The following is a 22,972-nucleotide window of genomic DNA, read 5'->3' as shown; positions in this document are numbered from 1 at the left end:
CACACACTTTCACACTAAAGGACGGCAATCCATCAATGCACTCATTGCTGTCATGAGGAAAGAGACAGAACTCTAAGCCAGAGTCGTCTAACACAAATTTGATTTAGTTCAATTTGCCTCAAACGGCGACATGTGAGCACTAGCAGTGCTAATGTGGACTGGCACTTTTGCTGCTAACAGCCCTGTGTTGGCTCCTTTTCAAACGCTCGCAATATTTGCAACAGCACAGGTGTTTAATGCTTTATACAGTGTGAAATTATGAAAATGAACATAGTGATATATCTACTTCACCTTCTCATAATATGCAAGAGATGTCAAAGATTATTATTCAAGATTTTGAACTTGTTTTTTTTCTTGCACAAAACAGAAAAAAAATGTTACCCTGGTAAAAAACAACAGACAAAAATCATTTTACCATCTAAAAACATCATTAGGTAGCAGTGTGGTAGTGGGTGCCGCAAATTTCCATCACTGTCAAGGAGGTTCTTTATTCGAATCGCAGCACAGCTTTCACATGTTGAGTTCAAGTTTTTTCCTTCGGGTGTTTGAGTTTTCTCCTTGCAAAGCTTTCTCTCATTTAACAAAACCATGAATGGTAGCTGAATTGATAACTGAAATGCAGTGGCGGTCTGTGAGTTTCCTAGTGACGCCTTCAGCCTGTCCTGTTTTATTTCTGGCATACGTTTTTATTCGATTTAGTGCTGAAAATTTTCGTGACATGCTTGCTTGTTTTGGAGTTGTCCGACCTTTCTTAATGATGTCCAGCTTTTTTTTCTTGAAAAGTCCGTCTTGAAAATGGCTTTGACAGTAAATCTGCAAACAAATCAATTTCTTCTCCTTCAGCCATTGCAGGTTGACAAAACCGCTATTAAATCAACACAACAATATATTTGCTTGTGCAGCTCGCTCCGGAAACAGTTTGGTAGCTCTGGCTCGTCCACTCTATCACTAGCCAATCATAGTTGGTGAAAGCGATGACGTATCCCTACGCCTGGGAGAAGGCAATGATGTATCCCTACGCCTGCGAGAAGGCCTTGGTGTCACCAAATCGAATTCTGATTGGTTAAAGCAACAGTCTTCTCGGCGCTTGTTTAATGCAGCAGAGCTTGCAGAACTGATTGTGAAGGCCTTGAGGCAGATTTCTGACCCTGGCAACAAATAACGGCTGAAATGTAATTGGTTAATTGCTTCAATATGAAAACACACATCAGGAAGCAGTGCAACCAGGGGGGGAAATCAATGAAAGGAAGCTAACAGACAATTTGGAATTATTTAATAAGTATTCATGGACAAAATATAATTAACATCAGTCTGTGATTCAGATATTTCTTAGGCCAACAGAGAAGGCCTTGAAGGCCCTGACGGCACACCACTGCTGAAATGTCATTGGGTGTCGCTGTGATTGTGTCACTTTCCAATGTATGCCATGCAGTTTACTGACAATGAGTTTAGAGTGTGCCCGGCCACTGGCTATAGCTCAGCTCAACACTGATAGATGACATATCACTGACATGTCTTTGTTTATTGTCTTTTATCATCCAGGTGGCCAATTTGGCTTGCTCCATCTCTAATAATGAAGAGGGTGTCAAGCTGGTTCGAATGGCTGCAACCCAAATTGACAGCCTTTGTCCACAGGTAAGTTCCTTTAACGTGTTGTAAAGCATTTGCAAAGCCCTGTGTTGAGTGCTTATGTCTAAAAGGCATTTTAAAGGATACCCTTTTTTTCTCAAATAAAATGGAGCTGAGACTTAAAGAATCCACGTTGGCAGAATGGAAGAGCCATTCATCAATAATGCGGAGGAGGATTTTATAGTGCTGTTTCTAGGGATGTAAGCAGCAGTGGAAGTTAAAATCAATACATTGTTTCCAGGGTTAAACGTTGGCCCTTTTCACACAGGACCCAAACTTTAAAGAAGCAAAATTCGACTGAAAATTCATATGGAATGTCCAATTTAACAACCTAACATTTAAAGTCCCACTGTCACCTCTGGCCCTACCTGTTTAAATTTGATAGCTTGGATTTAAGCTACAACCTGTAGTCCTATTCATTGTAAAATACATGGAAAAAAATACAAAACACAGTAATGTGCTAAAGACCCCCACATTAATCAAATCCATAGATAACATTTATTAAATAGAATAATAATTACAGTGTTAAAAGATTAAAGGTTAAAAGAACAAATGGTAAATGCATTACATTGATGCACTAATGCATCTTATAATCAGGTGTCATCAAAAATCAAATCAATTTGCTCAATGATGGTGCGCCTTATAATCCTCTCCATCCTATTGTCGAAAAACTATAGTAATGTTTTGCTTGAACAGTAAGTTTAAATATAGGTTGTATATGATTTGCATATAATTGTATTCAGTTTTTAGTCATTGCTAACAAAGTGTCCCAACTTTATTTGAATTGGGGTTGTAAATTGTTGTGTGGGATTTAACCGTTTATTGGTTTTAACAGGTTATCAATGCTGCCCTGACTTTGGCCGCCAGACCTCAGAGTAAAGTGGCCCAGGACAATATGGATGTTTTCAAGGACCAGTGGGAGAAGCAAGTGCGCATTTTGACGGAAGCCGTTGATGACATTACTTCAGTGGATGATTTCCTGTCTGTATCAGGTATAAACCAGTGTACAGTGAGTAAATGACAAAAAAGTCATTATAATCCATTGAATGTATTTTGCTATTCTTCCAAGAAAACCACATCCTCGAGGATGTAAACAAATGCGTCATAGCCCTTCAAGAGGGAGACGTTGACACTCTGGATCGAACTGCAGGAGCAATAAGGGGCCGCGCTGCTCGGGTTGTCCACATTATTAATGCAGAGATGGAGAATTATGAACCAGGTGTCTACACAGAGCGTGTGCTGGAGTCCATCAAGCTGCTGTCTGAAACTGGTTAGTAGGACAGAAATATGCTTGATTCTAATATATAGGATTTTCCAGTGGTATTTTGGGGAAAAAATCTAATTACTTATGAATTATGTTATTTTAAAAGAAAAACTGTAAAGGATTTATGAAAATTTGAACACAACTGTGAGGCTAAACAACACCCCCATCGTGCTGCCCTATTATATTATTATAATTATATACCTGCAGCTTCCTTGTCTGGGAAGTGTTATATTGCAGGTTTTCATGTATTATACTTTTAAACTACACCTTTTGCCTTGACAAAATAAAACCAAACAGCAGACCTAGCCGAGATTAACAGTTACCTGTCTGTGATTCAAATCGGATTAAAAAGCCTCTTTTAATTAAGTCAGCCCCTAACATATTTTAATTCTTGATTGTCACCCATGTGTTTGTCATTCACTTCTCTCCCCCGAATTATTGTCCATTTACAGATTGATTATGCCCATTGTTTCCTTTGTATCGTGTATACGCTTCGAGATTTGCTAACGCAATAACCAATCCTAGCAGCTAACTGATAAATTGCAAACAGCTTTAGGTGAGTCACGTGGTCTCATTCTCATCAGTCTCAGTCTGATAAGGCTCTGTCTGAAACATGCTGTTTTAATTAAAATAACAAGTGATAGATATAGTTTGGATAGTGTTTAGTCCAGCAAAACAAACTTTGAAAACCTTGAGCACATCCAACTGTTTGAAATATTATTTTCACAATTGTTCATTAAATTATCTGACGATAAAACAGCCTTACCGGTATGAATTGGGTCAAGTAGCAATTAACAAGTCTTCTTGATTGCATAGTGTAGTGTAATTGAGATCAGCAGTGAAGTAGGAAAATGATTGTACCATATTGGCTGGAAAAAGTTAGATTTTTCCTTTCTGGTAAAAATATAAGGTGTTTTAACGCCTTATATGCACAATCTGGGCCATGAAGCACTTATTGATCATCCTGAACTTTTGCTTCCCTCATTCTCTCAAAGACCTGCTCTCTATGAATTTGATCACAGTCAAGTGAAAATCTATAGCTGAGGGAAAGATGATTAAATGTGGCTGAACAAAAGGAAAAGGATGCGAGACCACACACTTTTAGAGGATACCAAGTCTAATTAACTCAACTCTTCCAAAAAATCAATAGCTGTCACCGGTGATTTTACTAAGTGTTTCTAGCTTTTTGTGGAATCCATTGATTCCTATTTCCCTCACCCAATCCTAACCCCGCCCGCTCCAAAGATTTGCTGTCAACGAACTGGTATGAGGCCTGTGAATAAAAAGCCTTGAGATGGATCGCTTTATTACTAATTTGACAATCTTTGTTAAACTTCTGTCCTAATTCTTCACCTTAAGGACAATTTGGATGATTAGACTCTGGGGGGACATCTTGGGTTATAACTTGAGAGCCTTTATCTCAATCTCAGCAAAAGATTTTGTGAGTTCAACAAGATCAGAAGGGTCGCCACTTGCTGTATGTACTGGCCTTTATTTCCGCTTTTCTCCACTATTATACATCAGGAAAAAATCTCATTTCTATCGATGCACTAAACAATGTATTAAAGGTGTTGTCTGATCTTTTAAATGAACCAGCCATCATTCCCCCATATACACTAACTAATCGGAACTGGTTTCTCGGTAGGCACTTTCGCCTCAGTCGCAAAATCTCTCCCATTCTATAATAATCTACAAAATGCAAGACAACATAGTTCTTTGACTTGTAAATACTTTGTTTGCTGGAAAATATTCATTCTTCCCCGTTAAAAATATTAAAATAGATATTTATACTCCGTTTTATTCAGATTCCCACTATAATGTAATGTGTTCTTAGTTGACGCGAAGGCCCATCTATTCAGACAAGGATTATTATTTTTATTTGTTATCCATACCTTGTTGCAAGTTAGTGGAATCCCTCACCCTCAAACCATTTGTGTTAATGTTTTTGTGTTTACCTGTACATTTATGTTTACAACTACGTGCCCATCTTTGTGGCAAGAGCCACATCAGCACCTGAACACTTATCATAACTGGCTGACCTCTAACCTTGTCCCAATTTGCTTATCCTTCTCGCTCATATATTGAGTCTGAGTAGATTAATGGCCCAGCCAAATAGTGGCAGCAAAGGCACACAACTCTTGGGTGTAAAGCTGAGCCATAGATTCCTGACAGACAATCTACACATCGGCCCAGGATTGAATCGTGTCCTTGAGAGGAGGAAAATCGATAGCTTAATGGGAAAGTGGTTATAGTCAAACTCTTCCTCACCCACTTCCCTCCTCCTTTCTTCTTACAAGACACTTTTTGCCAACTACTGTAACTCCCCATGTTTAAACTAATCTCCTCCGCAAAAAGTGGGCGACACATTTTAAAGCCAATCATTAATGTGGTGCCTGGAGTGGTAGATTAAAAAACTGATATATGGCCTAACTTAGTGTGCAATTTCAAGGGGTGGGGTGGTATTACTCCTAGTTATTACATTAGGGCGTGTTAAATGGGATTTAGCCGGGGTTTTACATTTTGGGACCATTACTAAAGAACGAAAACAATTTCATGCTGACTGAGTCCTAAACCTAAACTAAAAAGGCCATGTACACTTATGCTATGTCATTGTTCTGTTCGAGTATATTTTTTATAAAAATATTTTCTGTTTTCCACTTTAATATTGAACATAATTAAAAATGTTTCCATTTGAAATGAAAAATGATTAAAAGATGTTTTCCCTTACAAAGAAAAAAAGAAGCTCAAATAGCAATTAGCATCAAGGGGTTAACTATGCATGCTAGGTTGAAGTAATGTTAATGTGAATTTTGTCTACAGTGTTTTCACTTTGAATGACTGGCAACCAGCCAGGATTTCACCGCCTCCCAATTACAACTTATAATTTAGTAGAGATAGGCTTCAGTTACAGCTACTCTAATTAGAACACAGTCTACACAAAAAAGAATAGATAGATATAAAGAAAAACATTGTTTATTAATAAAATATTTTATATTTTATTTGTTTGTTTGTTTTGTATTGTGGTTTGTTTTAATCTGGTTCATTTTGCTTCCTGGGTGTGACAACCTTTATAGTGGGTTCAATTAATAAACCTGTTTTCAAGGTTAAAATCATGTTCAGGATTAATAATATAATTTTAAGAGACTCCATTTGCAGTAAGTAATGCAAGCAAAAACTTGACATTCGCCCAGTGCTGATTAATCCGTGTTTATGATTACTTTTTGCAGTGCTGTGCAAACTGCTCTGTGGAACTAGGATTTAAAAATGAGTGGAGAAAAATAGGTTGTGCTATTTAGAGCTTGTTAAACACCTCACAGGAGCACACCATCGCTGCACTTGGGGTTCTTCATTGTTCTTGCATAACTTCCTACTTTAAACCGTGCCTAAGCCTGGAGGGTGAAAAAATCCATTCCTACATGGTCACATTTAATTCCCTTCATCATTTCTCAACCGGAATGAGTGAAATTGCTACTTACCATCAGCAACCTTGCTCATTAAGAGCTTGCAGAACATTTAAATATTTCTATTTAAAATGCCTTCCAAGCGATTCCCAAAAGCCTATTTTATGCTGCTCTAGTAAATGGATTAAAGTAAATTAAAAATGAAGAAAGTAAGAGATTTTTTTAGGACCTTTTATGTTTGTTGAAACATAGCTTAACACCAAAAGAGGTATGCCTCAGACATATGCACCTGTAATACTAGCTGACTATCATTGTCAGTTCAATTTTTCATGTGTCATCTTTAAAGTTTCAAAAATACATATTTACTGCAATGTCTAAGAATATTTACCCTAGCAGAATGCTTACCGTTGCTCAAATCTCTGAGACCTATTGACGAAAAAGGGCATTTTTACTCTGCAGAAAATGGAATATTAGGTTATCCATTTCTGCAAAGTTATCAAATCTTGTTTTTGTCATATGTCCACAGTCATGCCTCGTTTTGCTGAACAAGTAGAGGTAGCAATTGAGGCGTTGAGTACAAACCCACCACAGGCCTTTGAAGAGAATGAATTCATCGATGCATCCCGTTTGGTCTATGATGGTGTCCGGGACATCAGGAAAGCTGTCCTGATGATAAGGGTATGTCACTTTTTTTCTTATATAATATGAAGACCTTATTCTTAGAAGTATGCGGTACTTATTTTGTTCTCGTGAAATTTGCTGTATCCTACTAAAATAACATTTTTTGTCCCTCCATATAGTTTTTTTTTATTTGTCTCATTTTATTTCCTCTGGATAAAACTTTACTTTATTTTCTCTATGGCCGTTTTGTAATAAACATACTGTGTAAACTTACAAACTAAACAAACCTTAGTTTTCTTGTTCCATTGTTCATTTTTCACGGAAGTAAATATTACTAAACTAAACTGATTAAAGGAAAAAAGAAACGTAGTAATGGAAATTGATAGTGGCATTTCTCAATTCCAAGCCAATGCACTTTGAGAAAGACTTTGAAACTCTTGGCTTCTTTATTTTTGTTTTGTATCACTCACACGGCTTAACAAAAATGTTTTTAGACATGTGAGCCTTTTGGGAATGCTCCTTTTTTTAACCCAAGTGTGATGTTCACCTGTTTTCAATCGTCTTTTGCCGGGGGGTGGGTTGCTATCTTCCATCTATGTGGGAATGTGTTGCAGGCATCAATATATCCAATGAGAGAACATTGGCCATAAACAAGTAACCTTTATGGCCAATGTTTTCTCATAACATTTCAACATTAAATATATTTTCTTTATTGGGTTTTGGTTTTTTTTTTCAATTAAATGAGTTACAAAAAATTAAAGATGAAAACATTGTGTTGTGGTTATAATTTTAGCTATATTTTTATATATTTGTCCCAATTTGATTAGATATTTTAAGAATTTCTCTTGAATTATAATGAATCATTTTCATACTGACGAATCAATCCCAAAAAGATACATCACTCTATTTGAAGCAATAACTAAAAAGGATTCTGCATGCAAGATCATTCTCTTCTGAGCACCTTTATAGTCAATAAAATGTTTGTATATTTATGAGAACAGTTGTATTTACAGGTTTGGTTTTGTCTCTAGGTCAGAATGAATAACATTTCAGCCCTGACAAATATTACATTAATAGAGCTCATTTCAAAAATGTCACATCCGTGCAATAAATCTTGCTGGTCATTTAACAGTGCATCACAATAGGAAGGCTGAATAACAAAATGGTCGCTGTAGTTCTTTTTTTCAGACGCTCTGAAATGAAACTATCTGCATTCTGCACCCGAGCTGGCCCTTCTCTAGTCACCATGTAATTCATTTATTCAACTTTATGCAGGCTGGAAGCTTTCCCGGTGCAGCTCATGAAAAAAATCTAATTATGGAAAATAATTTGATGCTGGTAAATAATGTAAAATAGGCAGCTTTGAACTTCAGTAGACCAGCTGTATTCATAATACCATCCATGTTCAAATCCCTTCTGAAATCATAACATGTTGTGGAAGCTTTATTTTAATATCATTTATCATGGTTTTATTTGTTTGTTTATTATTATTACTACTACGACTTAGATTTAATGAGCTGCCATTAACCTGGCAAATAAATTTGCTTCGATATTTTAAAGAAATTCCAAGTTGGGAGGTTGAGAGAAGAGTGTTAATGTATTCTGGTTTATTAAAGTTCTGAAAAGTATAGAGTGGCGTTATCAGGTTTGGGCATAATGAGTTTGACCAAATCAATGAATATGGGATGACTATATATTCAATTATTCTGTTTGTTTTTTGTTTGCACAGCATTCACAGTTTTCTTACAATATGTAACAGCATTATACATCTGTTAATGCATCTCAGCAAAAAAAATCCAATTTTTACAGTTTAACCTCATTCACCGCAAGATAGGCATGCAGAGGTGGTGAATGGTGATTATACAACGCAGTCCAATGCCATTAGTATATACTTTGGATTGCACACTGTGCGCTATTTAAAGTAATTATGGGTGTCTGAGTTGTCATTCATTTCTAATGTTCTAATTTTCAATGTACAAAATTATAATAGTCTTAATTCAAAATGGTTCATTTATTGAAAATACCATTTTCAAATAGGACTTGAACAAACCAGTGTATTTTTAATGAAAGATTATCACTGTTATTATCATTATCATTATTATTGTTGTTATAATTTTTATCACTAGAGTTGTTCCATTCCGATACTTAATGACTGATAAAACCTATTTTTTGACAATGGCACTCGATCTGATTGGGTCATGCGATCAGTACTACTCCCATTTGTTTTAATCACCTTCACATTTCTCAGCTTTTGTAACTCAAACCACTCTGCAATGTCATTAATCGCATTTTTTTTGTCCACATTCTATGGTTTGCATGTTTTCCCTTTTTAAATTGCAGCACTTTAGAAGATTATTGAGTTTGAGTTTGATTTATTTTATAAGGATCAGCACATATTAATGAACATATTCATATTCATGTTAATTAACATATACATATATGTAAATATGTAAGATTGTAGCCGAGGGATAATTTCCATCTTTAGTCCCTTGTGTAGGTTGAAGATAAACGATGACACGTACACATTAATTCACAATTTTGTTGTGTGTACACTGTAAATAAGTGTGTAGACGTGTACGTTGTCTATAATGGTCGCTCTTTGTCTTTCTGTTTTTTCCCCCCTGCCAGACACCAGAGGAGCTTGAAGACGACTCAGACTTTGAACAAGAGGACTATGATACCCGCAGTAGGACCAGTGTCCAGACTGAAGATGATCAACTTATCGCCGGTCAAAGTGCCCGAGTAAGTTATCATTTTCTTCTCATTTATTCTGCCACTCTGTATGGCAAATAAAATGCTGCTACCCTCACCCTTTTTATTTAACTCCCAGATAAAAGTGAGAGTGACTGTTCATTGCTAATTCAATTAGTTCATCTCGTTTTACATAACATGAAAGTCATTAAGAATACACCTTTTTAAATTGGATTATTCTGATACACAACGTTTTAAAATGGTATGTATAAATCATGTTCATCAACATTACGACTGTTAATACACTTTAACTCAGGCAGACATACAGTAGTTGACTACACTGATTGCCAAGCCCCATTAGATCATTCACTGTAGACCAGATTTTGTTACTTTGATTAGAATTCTCTAGGGTCCAGTTAAACATCTCTTAAAAATATATCAGACCTCCCCCCCAAAAAAATAAAAAATAAATAACGGCAAATCTCATGTTGAATAACTTGTAAATGAGAAAAGTGCGACACAGCCAGTCTCTGTGGTGCAGTTCTGCATTATACTGTTTTGGCCTTCACCCTCAGTGCATCAGATTATGCACAAAGAACAGAATAATAAAAAAAAACTATAAAGCAGAGAGATTGTGGCTGAATTATTTCGGACCATATCATCAATAGCAATTGTTTTTATTTCCAATAAAATTACAGATGTGATTCTCCACAATATTAACTGGAATGAACTATGCAAAAGTGTTAAATTTTTAAAAAAGCAAAGATGAACTTGGGAAAACTTGCTGAGAAATCAAACTTTTACTGTTACTTAAAAACATGGATTACTTCATGTAACCTTCATGAGTGATACAAGACTAATTTGTAGCTATGTAGGAGTGCCGAAGGAGCACTTTTATTTGTTGAATAAAAGATGTGCAACATTACCACTTTTGTTGCATATTAGTAATTGTAACTCCCATGACATTATGTTTTCACATTCATTTTTAATGAATTGGTTGCTAAATAAAATCTCCCAAAAGAAAAATATCTGGCTGCTTGGAGCCTTTCAAAGCAAACAAATATTTTAATATTTTTAAGGAAATAGACACTAATCTTGTGATTTCTGAATACTTGGTCATTTTTAAACATGCAGAATATATTGCAAGCTCTTGTACCTTTGTTGCCACGATTAGAAAGGGGAAGAAATAGATTCAATACAACAACAGAAAGGCGACAATGCTGTTGTGACAGCTCCATTATTGAACATGATCACACCAGTGAATCCCAAGTTGTTTTCTGGTGTTTTGTTCGCAGTGAAATAACATTCACATTTCTACACTGTGTAGAAACCATTGTATATTTTGTGTTCTGAATAATTTATTACAATAGTTCCAATGCATTCAAAAACAGAAAAGTTCAAGATCACCAAGTGAGAAATCCAGCCATGAACCAAAAGAACAGAGCCTGGCATTTGAATCAAAAATGTAGCTACAGGGAGTCTGCGGAGGTCCTGGGTGTGAATTGTTTTGAGTCGTTTGTATGTACTGTACACTCCCACTAAGGCTCCTGCAGTGTAACATCGTCGAGCCATCTGAGCTTAAATGCGCAAGCTCTGCCACGCAAAGTTGTTTCACAGCACCGAGCTACTTGTCCTGGCAGGCATCTTTGCTATGAGTGGGCAGCTCGTTTTGGGGAGCAGTCTGAAGTCACAGCATGCCTCTTTGTCATAGCTTCATGGTGTGAAGGCTGTGATATAAGTTGGATGTTAGGTTGATGTGGCTGAACGGAAGAAGAAAAAAAGGAATAAATAGTCATGCATAATTTACTTTTAGGATGGGTATGTACGTGCATGTTTAGAAATTAATTATAGCCTTATTTCCCTCAGAGCTTTAACCAGTATTGCATCTTTCCTGCTATTAGATACTCCTATGCCCCTAGAGACAAAACATTTACACATGCAGAAGACTAGTGCATCCATAAAAGATGTGTTTGCTGCAAACCACTGGAGATGTGCCCAGTTGGCCCCAGCCTGTCATGTCAGGACAATACTCCCTGCCCTCTCATGCTGATGCTAAGTGCATACTGGAGAAATATGTTTGTACTGAAACAGACAAGAGGACCACAGTTGTGATCCCCCTACAGCCTGCTTACTGGAGAACAGCACTTTGAGCCATTACCTGTTCCGATATGACTGGTATATCTTTATTAAGTGCATTAAAACTATAAAAAGAGATGGAAACACTTGTTTATGGCACTTTTATTTTCCATCAGAAAATGCAGATATAGTCTTGGTCCTATAGCATAAGCCAGCATTACTTAGCATTCTGATAGGATAACAGCGTTGATGGGTGATCCATAAAATTGAACTGTCCTGTATATGGGCCATCTATTTCAAATAAATCAAAATTAAAGTCATTTTGGGACACCGCGTTTCGTGAAGAATCCCATAAAGCACTTTAATCCCTGCAGACATTTACTCGCAGAGTGTATTGGCACAACACACCCTTGGCTGGATTTGCTACTATGCTAAGCTCTCCCGGTTCCCTCCTTGTTGTTATCAGTCAGGGAAGGGATTTGAGGATAAGTGAATTCTAGAATGTAGAAGGATGGATCGAGGGAGGATTCCATAGAGTTCCTTACTGCTCCCATCTGACGTCCCACCCGGTTCACGTATTTACCTCCGAACGCTTGTTTTTTTGTTTGTTTGTTTTTTATTAATCTTTTTACTAGCTGGCGAGTGGTTAATACGTCGGCCTCACAGTTCTGGGGTCGAGGGTTAAATCCCAGGTGGGTCCTCTCTGTGTGGAGTTAGCATTTTGTCCCCATGTTTGTGTTGTTTTCTCCAGGTATTCCGGTTTCCTCCTACATTCCAAAAACATATACGGTTGGCTGATTGAACACTCTAAATTTCCCCTAGGTATAAGTGGGAGAGTAAATGATTGTCCTTCTCCTTGTGCCCTGTGATTGGCTGAGCAGCGATTCAGTGTGTCCTCCGGCCTGAAGTTAACTGGGATAGGCTCCAGCACCTCCTGGGACCCTTGTGTGGAGAAACGGTTCAGAAAATGAATTAATGTAATTGTATCCTCACCCAAGCATATATGTATAGGTGTATCCTATCTTAAGTGTAAGTCCATCGCCCATCCCTAGTAAATGCATGTCTATATGATGTCGATTTGATTTCACACCCAGTATGCGTATGCCCTTTCAAAGAATGAAACTCACACTGATGTACTTTGGCATCATTATTAGCCAACTCCAAACAGGCCCTGAGGTTCCCAATTCTGTTTGTTTGTGTTATGCAGCTATGTCTTTTCACTGGCACTGTGTAGACACACTGATCACAAGGCCAGCACTTATGGACGCTGCATCTGTTTTATGCATCTTTATATTGTTTTTTTTGTTTTTTGTTTTGTTTCTCACCACAAATCTATTTTTAAAACGCATTGTTTAGTTTTTGCCTCTTGACACTTCTTGCAAGCGACATTAACCAACTGTTGCACTTTCGCAATGAGCTCATGTGGCACCCCCACCCCAGCCTTGCTGTGAGGAAATGTTATTGAATTTAAACATAGGGCGATTATTTTAGTAAAAGAATACAATATTTTCCTGGGCAGGTATAATATATTAACTTTCAAAACAATGGTAGCTTCTTTTTTGTGAATCTTTCTCATTTCTTTCTGCTTCCTGAGTCAATATAATCGACCCCATGGAAACGAGGGTACTCCCACCTCTCTGACATAATGTTGAATTATTCATCTTCTGGTTTAATACGTGAGATAATTATACATTTGCCTCGCAAATAATACAGCAGTCTTACTGCATCTGTGACCTTGCCACAAGATTTGTACCATTTTGAACCTTTCCCTTAAGGCTGCTCGGGAACATGTGGTAAAAAAATGAAAAGTGTTAAAGAAGACAGCTGAATTTTTTTACGTGTATAATATGTCAAGAGTTATGAAAAGGTTCTATCAATAAATGTAAAGTTTAAAATTGTGCTTTTTGTGTTAAGCAGATTTTGATAGGGTGTGTTAACATAGAAATTAAGCAAATGCTTCGACAACTGACTCTTCCTCTATATTTTCTTCATTTTCACTAATCTCTTTTCTTATTCAGCCGTTTTCTCAATTCTGCTCCCAGTCCTTATCTCCCCTCTTCACCTAAATTGTTCGCTTCTGGCAATGTACTTCATTCTAAGCCAAAGTATAAGAACCATTCACAATCAAAGAAGAGCCTGTTTTCTGCTTGTAAAGTACTCTGTTGTTGTTGTTTTTATTTATTTAGTCTTGCTTTTGTTTTCTCCCACAGGCCATTATGGCACAGCTTCCCCAGGAGGAAAAAGCCAAAATTGCAGAGCAGGTGGAGAGCTTCAGACAAGAAAAGTGCAAGCTTGACGCAGAGGTGGCCAAATGGGATGACAACGGCAACGATATTATTGTGCTTGCCAAGCAGATGTGCATGATCATGATGGAAATGACAGACTTCACCAGGTAACGTGTGACAAGTGAAAACAATACAATTTAACGGCCCTTCACAACTCTATGGCTTTGCTCATTGTTTCCTTCACTTGAGTTTTCATTTCACAATGCACAATGATGTATGTGTCGAGTATTGCTTTTGAAGGCTCTAACAAGTCCACTTGCTTTTTTCCCTTAACTTTTGAATTCTAGAAAATGTGACTGTCTGAAAAATGATTGCAATGGACCAATTATACATACAGATTTGGGGACGTAATATTAGTGTATTATAAAGTATTTTAGATGTATTGCTTCAAGCGGTCTAATAGTCATAATAAAGTAATACATCAAATTTTATTTTATTTTTTATTCATTGTTTTCAATTAAATACAAATTTCTACCTCAAAATAAAATAATAAAAGGATGGGTTTGTTTTAATTAATGCCGAAATTGCATTTGTATTTTAACATTCTTCTCTTCTTAGTTGAAGTTTGAGTTCTGACATTCTGCATTCAAATGCAATCATTCTGTTTCGTAGTAAATTTAACACCAAAGGGGATTTGGCTAATCCTTCCACTGCAATTGCAAAGCATTTTGAAGGAGGAGAGTTTGATGATTGGTTCTCAGTAATTACTATTGAATGTTTTATTTGTTTGTATAAACTGTACCTGTATTGTGGTCAAAACCTATCTTCAAGGCAAAATGCAAGAAATCCTCTTATGTTACGATGTAATGTATAACTTAAGATATTTGGCAAACACATTTGTAATATTGAATGAGTTTTTATGAAGTGATTTCTTGTTCCTTATTCCATGTTTGGTGGCTTGCAGATATGTTCCCAATATCCTTTTCGCTATCTTAGTGGACACAGGGACGAAATACATTTTTTATAGGATTTACTCTAGATGTTCTCTGCTCCTCCAATTCCTTTTTCTTCCTTCCCTCCAGGGGGAAAGGCCCTCTCAAGAACTCCTCGGATGTGATCAATGCAGCCAAGAAGATTGCAGAAGCAGGATCCAGGATGGACAAATTGGCCCGTGCTGTTGCCGATCAGGTAGCTGTGCAACTCTGTTTGCCTGTCATCCTTATCATTTCCATGACTTCAAAATCCACATCATAGCTCTCTATGAACACACATATGCAGTTTGAGTAAGAGAGCATAGCAATAGTAATATTTGACAGGGGATTTGACATGGCAGTCTGTCGTGGTGGGCTGTTTTGCAGCATGACTTGGTGTCCCAGTAGGGCCAGGCCTGAGAGCAAGACAGCAGCAGAACCAAGTTATGTCTCTAATATAATTAGCTTGGGCTGAGGTGTTGCATCCATTATCAGATGAGTACCTCTCTAAAACATGCTGACAGACCACTTTCAATATCTAATCAATCAGTGAGGTGCCTAGGGAAGGTGGGAGGGAAAATAACTAGGCGTGATCACGGTCTATGTGTACAAATGAAGTGGGAAGGCTGTTTAAATGCTGGCACCACTGGAGGTAATGCATAATGTTATTCATTTCATCTACTTCTAATAAGCAGTGAGAATAAACTTGGGTGCAAGACTAACTGATTTATTAAGGCGAGCTCTTGTAACAATAATAGAAAATGATTTTAGCGAGTCTTGGAATAATTATTGTTGACTTCATGATCACTCCCCTAGCTTATTTGATTTGCTGCATTGCAAATGTTTGAGCTAGCAGCAAAATTGAAGATATCCAGTCATAAGAGAAAGGGGGTGGCCCGGTGGTGCCAGTGGTTAGCGCGTCGGCCTCAAAGCTCAGGGGTCCTGGGTTCAAATCCAGGCCGGTCCACCTGTGTGGAGTTTGCATGTTCTCCCCAGGCCTGTGTGGGTTTCATGCATGGTAGTTTGATTGGACACTCTAAATTGCCCCTAGGTATGGGTGTGAGTGTGCACAGTTGTCCATCTCCGTGTGGCCTGCGATTGGCTGGCCACCAATTCAGGGTGTCCCCCGCCTCGGGCCCGGAGTCAGCTGGGATAGGCTCCATCACCCCCCCCACCCCCCCCCCCCCCCCCACGACCCTAATGAGGATAAAGCGGTTCACAAAATGAGATGAGATGAGAGAGATGGGTGTTTTTGCCAACAAACCTGCTCTGCAAGGCATAATGAACAGCAGGTTTAGGACAGTCATTTAATCAGTAGTATACAGCATGCTTGGATGTTCTTTTTTAATCAAATGATTAAAAATGGAAAAGCAAATAGAAATTACTGCGTCAGTAAGATGTTTGTATTTTATTTTTCATGGAAAACAGACTGCAACATTTTATTTGCCTCAAAGTAGTAAAATGATTGATTGATTCTGCCTGTAGATCCTGTGAAATATACCAAATAAGATATGTAAAAATATTCATCATTTAGGTAATTATCTGTTTAATGAAAAAATACACAGTGGTACCTCGAGATACGAGCTTAATATCGTATGTCGATTCAGTCGTATCTTAAATGAACGTTTCCCATAGAAATAAACGAAAAACAAATTAATGCGTTCCAACCCTCTGAAAAAACACCAAAAACAGGATATTGGATTGGAAAAACATTCAACCAATAGTCGAATGCTTTATCACAATTAGTTGAGTGCTTTAGGTCCTAAAGCATATTACAATTACATGTAAACAACATGAAAATAATATGGAAATGTATATCTCAGTTCTGTTTAGGTTTTTTTTCTTTTACAGTTTAGGATTATACTTAGGAGGGACTCTTACCTCAATTCTATGGCTTTTTTTCTGATAAAATATCCTTAATATTCTGAACATGACCAAGCTTTCATCTGTCAGCTCCACACAGAATGAATCTCCCTTTAGTTGGCCTTTGAGTGTGCCGAGCAACTCAACTGGCCAGAGGCAGTGCATGTCAAAGGAACTGCTGGTCCCCTCTAATGTCACTATGTCCTGGATTCCAGCTATAAAGCTTGGAAGCTAGTCCCTGCTTTCCAGCTATAAAGCTTGGAAGCCAGTCCCTGCTTTCCAGCTCTAAAGCTTGGAAGCCAATCTGTTTAATGGTCTCTGTGCTAAACACTTTTATAGGCTTATATGTGTCAGAACATTTGTTTTCAATTGCAGCCGTCAGTCTTCTTGGATCTTAGGCATCCTTGCGCTGGGGTCAAGTTATAAACCCATGCATTCCTTTGCGGGTGTCCGGAAAAAAATTCAAAGTTGCTAATACGTGCATGTTAATAAATCTGTAGTCTTGAAATAGTACAATGGTTTGGTTTGGTCCTCCAAAAAAAAAAACGGACTCCCTGTTACACCCAATTGTTTTTGACTGCAAGGTATAGTCTGACTTTCAGAATCCACTAAATGGTTGATGCGCATCTTGGTCATTATTAAGTGATTCAAGGTTTATGTATGTATGTAAATAATGCATAATGGAATTCCTATTTCATAACTTGGTTTCTTTTAGCTGGATATTTAAAAACTGTAATCAAACAGTGATTTTATCTTTTCATTCACTTTATGATACTTCATTTTTTGGGTCATGTTTCTTGAGTAAAGTTATTCATAACCCTCTACGATAAAGAACTTACATTGCATCTTCTTTTAGTCTTAACTGTTGGAGTCTAATCATCACACATTATATTTTTTTGCACAGAGAATGCAATAGATACTAAAATAATAAATGCAAAACCCCTCTGTGTTTTAGTTTTTAAAGATGTCTTCAAATTGTTATTCAGCAGTGATGTGCCATAAAATCGCTTATTGATATTGCATTGCACACTGATAATGCGTTTGTGACATAAACCTATCAACTAATCCACCATTTAACCCAATGAAAAAATGAATCTCATCTCATTTTCTGAACCGCTTTATCCTCGGGTCGTGGGGGGTGCTGGAGCCTATCTCAGCTGACTTGTGGCCAGAGGCAGGGGAAACCCTGAATTGGTGGTCAGCCAATCGCAGGGCACAAAGACGCAAACAGTCATTCACGCTCACACTCATACTTAAGGGCAATTTAAAGTGTCCAATAAACCTGTCATGCATGGAGAACATGCAAACTCCACACAGGAGGACCGACCTGGATTTGAACCCAGGTCCCCCGCTGTGAGGCCAATCCGCTAACCACCGCAAAAATGAATGAATATAATTAAATTTTAATTGTAGGCCAGTGTTTCTAATAGTGAGTAGACAATCAAAACTTGCATTTCTACTATCCATCAACTTGTTTCCTCTTTTTTTATCATGGAAAAACATGTTTGCCATTTCAAGCATATTTTATTTAAACATCAACTGCTCCATTTTATTAAGCATGTTCATGTGATTATGTAACCAACAACATGAGTTTGATTACTTGTCTTTATCCAACATGTACACTACATGTTTTTTGCATTTCCACATTATTAAGAGTAACCTGTGCATGTCGGGAGCAATGGGCCTTGACAGTTAGAATTCAGCCCCAATGCTTTCAGACAGCTCCCTTAAGTAGCAAAGCTTGTCACAATGACTCCACACCAGGCCTATTGATGAGCATCTGTGAAACAGTAGGCAATGTTCCAAAGCAAAAGGAGGGCCTGCGAGAGTAATTTAGTCACTGCTTTTAGCATTAAAAAGAATATAATCTCTAGAGGCTACTAAATCCATTAAACTCTAGCAACATTTCATTTTTCAACTGATTTTTACCCTTCATTTTTCATGTTCCAATCCACTCTTAAGACCACACTATTCAGACTGAGAGGCGAAAGGAATACAGCACCAATTTTCTGTAATTATATGAAATCAATTTTTAAGTGGTTGCACCTTCCGGCACTTGTGATTTTCATAGCAGTCAAAAGTTCTCCTATTGTAACCCACCCTTGTTATCCAGGCTGTCTGCATTAAGGACAGCAGCATGTACTACATACAGTACGGTACAGCCATGGCCAAAAGTTTTGACAATGACATAACCTAAACTTTAAATTTAACCTAAATGAACTTAGATTCCTATACACACTTCAAAAAAGTTTCTATTTTACGTTGCACTGAATTTGTGTACCTTGTCCAAAAACCAAGGCAGAGAGGTTAATGTATTCGACCACAGTCAAATTCCTGCTTCTCCATACGTATTGGCGAGCCAGCTCAATCACGCATTCACTACTCATGCTTTTTTATTATTTCGTGCTTAATATGAATTGTCATCATACGCATTTTCTTCGCACTACCCTTCATTGCATCAGCTTGCTTTGGACACATTGTGTTTCCCTTAATTCTGCACTTAGTAACGCAAAAACACGGGAAAAATCCAACGCTCTGCCCAGTGCTCGTAGAAATCTTTAATATTTGTGCAGTCTGAATGTGATGTGTGGTTTCTATTGGACTTCATTTTTGACAGTGTGTAGCTGTCGTTTTTGATACCAACGTTCACACCATCCTCCTGAATTATACACCAGGAATTCAGTTGTGCTCAATCCATTATATAATATACTTTAAAATAACACACTATTACAAAAGGGAAAAAAAACTGACCCTCTGGACTGAAACACAAAATAATGCTTAACATTTAGAGGCCGAGTGGTATGGGGTGGGAAAAAAAACGCTTACCAACCACGCTAACAGACAGTGCCTGCTAAGTCAATGAGCCTTAGTGTTTATTTCAACAGGCAGCCTGCAGTGGAAATGGACTATAAGTCAACAGTACAAACGGGAACAATTGTGTCATGTGTGCATCAAACAGGGCTGAGCAGTAATGTGTGTGAGCTGATGTGTTCATGTGCCAGCAGTGTGAAGTGCAGTTAGCAGTGATCACGCCCAAGGAGATGCTTCCTTTTGCCTCACTGACTGCTCTATGAGATTCAGATGCACCGCAGGCTACTTTCAGACACTTACGGGAAGCTCCTGGCAGTCTCTTGCTTGGCTGCTCTCTTAGTGTTCTGTGCCAAAAACAATATAAACCATTCTTTCAAATTACACTAGTAGGTTAAAAAATATTAGTCTGTCCTTTCATCAATACACTCAGCTGAAGGAAGGAATCAAGCGGGTTCATGTAATTATGCTAAAAGTGAGTGGGCCGGAAAGAGTACTGTTGCGGGTATTTTCATATCACAGCGAGATGTTTTCCGCCCCCCACTGCCTGAGCCCACAAGCTAAGAAAATGAGCAGTACCTTCCCCCATACAGTGCTTTTCAATGCTCTAGTTAGGACCATTTAATATTAATGTCTAAAAGAAGGCTCTTGTTTCCAGTTATGCTCACAGTGTTGTTGGAGTAGCTGATGCAGTTCTTAACCCACCAGGGACTTAGTTGGCCAAGAGTGAGGAAAAATGCCAGAATAGAGAAAGTAATACATGAGGTGAAGGCCGAAGGTGGTTATTTTCAGAATACTTGATGGTAAGGATGAGTACAGAAGATTAAAATGTAGAATTGCCTCTTTATAGATCTATCATGTTCAACATGTCTTTAAGATACTATTCCCCAGATTCAACTAAAAGCATTGCTCTGTTTGTTCTTTAACAGGATTAGAAATAAAATTCCTTACTGTATTTTTTAATAAAACTCTGGGGGAGAAGGTGCAAGACCCCATTAAATTTGGACATCCCAATTTAAACAAAGCCCTTTGTAATATATAATGTTCGCATTTTACTACTTGGAGAAAACATCAAAAAAGATTGCTATAACATAGTTAGGTGACGAAATTAGGAGCTAAATGTCCGCCACTTAGGTACTAATTAAAACTGCCCCAAAGTATTTACTTTTGAAAGCTGCAGTCACACTGTTGCTACGGAAACAGGCGCCAGCTGTTGCAGCAGTTGTTAGCTAATCTTTATTCATAGTCACAGGAAGTATGAGGCGAGACTTACCGCAGGTAATATCACTGCCAGGCCTTGTTCATGCTGACTGTTTTTCATCAGAATCAACAGGAATCTGTATTTTATGATTGTCTTTGTCCCGCTGCACCACAACTCCAATTTTCTCTTTCGCTGTCCATCACGCCACCACAGAAACAAACTCTCTGCCATCAACGTCATCTTGGCTTCCCTCAGTGCAGTCTGCTTTCGAGTTATCATTCACAAAATGAGGGAAAACGGCTAGTATAATTTCTTCTTCTGACTGTTTTGCTCTTTTCAACTGGGTACAACATTGGAAAACAAAATACTTTTTGGTAGATTTTTTTTTTAAAGCAGGTGTCTTTTTAAAACAATAAAAATGTTATTTGGTTATGCTGTGCATAAATAGAATTGATTACATTTTGTTAGTTAAACAGTTAAAATTTAATGTATCCTGACCTTAATCATTTTTGACAATATCCATTTTCGCCATCTGTCCAATACTAAAAGCAACATACGGTTATAGCATATAGATATATTAGATCGAATTGAAATAGGACAACACACAAAATAATGTCATGAACATAAAGCTCCTTGACACCTTATTTTCGCTAAACAATTGCTGTCCACCTTAATACAAACGTACATTAAGATTGATGCACTGAATTTAGCTCATTGCATAATAGTGGGATTATGGCGGGTAGGGGGGGTGGTTGTTAAACACACAGGAAATCCTGAAAATGATGTCACGGCGCTTGATGTGACCACCCCAGCAGCTGCCTGCTACACCTTAGCAGACTCCAATGCGGCATTATGAATTTGCCAACATTGCTTACAATAGTTTGACTTTTCAGATGAAATTGGTTCATATAGATTGGCAGGTGATACATTATGAGACCAGCATGTGTATTGCTCCATTCATGAGTTTTAGATCTGAGAAGTAAATATAAACCAACAAGATTATTTCATCCAAAAATGCAGTGATTTTTTTTTACCCATGAGATGTAAAAAATTAACTCTATATCTGAATTAAGTCAATCTCCACTTTGACACAGGTGAGATCACCAGTTATTTGTTCTTTGAAAGTCAACGAAAGAATGACTAATGATCCTAACAAATGCACCTTGAACTTTAACTTGTGATAGGCTCCAAGAAACAATTTTTATGTTTTACCTCCATCTTCAGCGTGTTGTTTGCACTACCTACACAATGTCAACACGGTAGTCCGCACAACAAATCAGAGAAGTGCTGGCTCTCACAGGAAAGCATCTCATCCCACACGTACCCACTGTGTAAAAAGCCAACGGCAACATATGATTATTATTAACTTTCTTTTTTCTATATACTATCTAGTGTCCCGACTCGGCCTGCAAACAAGATCTCCTGGCCTACCTACAGAGAATCGCATTATACTGCCATCAACTAAATATCTGCAGCAAAGTGAAAGCCGAAGTGCAGAACCTGGGCGGAGAGCTGATTGTGTCTGGGGTAAATGTGTCCACTACTCACTGTCACCTTTCGGCCATCGTAACACTTAAGCAGTATTTTATACTCTGTGCTGAGGCCCACCCACTACATTCAGTTCAAGGTCAGAGTGAAGGTTAGCGCACAGAGCAGTGGTTCGTAAAAATGAATACTGATGTAATCGTGTCTGAGCCAATTTGATCTAATCATACTCGATAAAATCTATAGCAGGTGATTTATATCTCATGGGTCCTATTATCATTGTTCAACATAAGTGTCCAATTAGCCAGTATTGCTTTAACATGTCGGTTATTTAACACTGAAGAATTATTTCAACACACAGTATCAGCAAATACTTATTTCATAATCAGTATGATTTTAGGACCGGTTTTAGTAAAATCTCAGATTTCATATTTGTTCACTCAAATTGATAAACGATGTGAAAGTGGTGACTTAAAATCTTGAGTGCAACGTGCGTGGTGAATCACATATCTGCAATGGCCCTGAGATTCTGAATTAAATATGCCTACATCTATCAGAAACTTCAGATTTACATTGCTGACTAGACAGCATATAATGATCATTTCGGGTTCTTGCATTCCAAAAATGTTTGCGCTAGCGGAAAAAATCAGTTCTTCGCACATCGTTTTATTTTGGCTCTGCCTCCTCATAATGGTTTTGGAATGCAGTGCAGTTTGTTCCTCTCTTTTAGATGCTGT

The 22,972-nt window shown here is 37.7% G+C and overlaps 1 protein-coding gene across 5 annotated transcripts in view; it reads left to right on the top strand.

Annotated features, from left to right (window-relative positions):
* ctnna2 (catenin (cadherin-associated protein), alpha 2) overlaps positions 1 to 22,972 on the top strand; it is a 133,015-nt gene that overhangs the window by 102,321 nt on the left and 7,722 nt on the right. For all 5 annotated transcript variants that reach the window (XM_077605054.1, XM_077605052.1, XM_077605051.1 and 2 more), the window contains 8 exons: positions 1,543 to 1,635; positions 2,465 to 2,621; positions 2,699 to 2,899; positions 6,821 to 6,972; positions 9,544 to 9,657; positions 13,893 to 14,074; positions 14,990 to 15,095; positions 22,143 to 22,277. In XM_077605054.1, the coding sequence (XP_077461180.1) occupies positions 1,543 to 1,635; positions 2,465 to 2,621; positions 2,699 to 2,899; positions 6,821 to 6,972; positions 9,544 to 9,657; positions 13,893 to 14,074; positions 14,990 to 15,095; positions 22,143 to 22,277 (1,140 nt within the window). The remainder of the gene's footprint in view (positions 1 to 1,542; positions 1,636 to 2,464; positions 2,622 to 2,698; positions 2,900 to 6,820; positions 6,973 to 9,543; positions 9,658 to 13,892; positions 14,075 to 14,989; positions 15,096 to 22,142; positions 22,278 to 22,972) is intronic.

This window comes from Stigmatopora argus, chromosome 7 (assembly GCF_051989625.1).
Source record: "Stigmatopora argus isolate UIUO_Sarg chromosome 7, RoL_Sarg_1.0, whole genome shotgun sequence".
Taxonomy (NCBI): Eukaryota; Metazoa; Chordata; class Actinopteri; order Syngnathiformes; family Syngnathidae; genus Stigmatopora; species Stigmatopora argus.
This window is presented reverse-complemented; position numbering and strand designations above follow the sequence as displayed.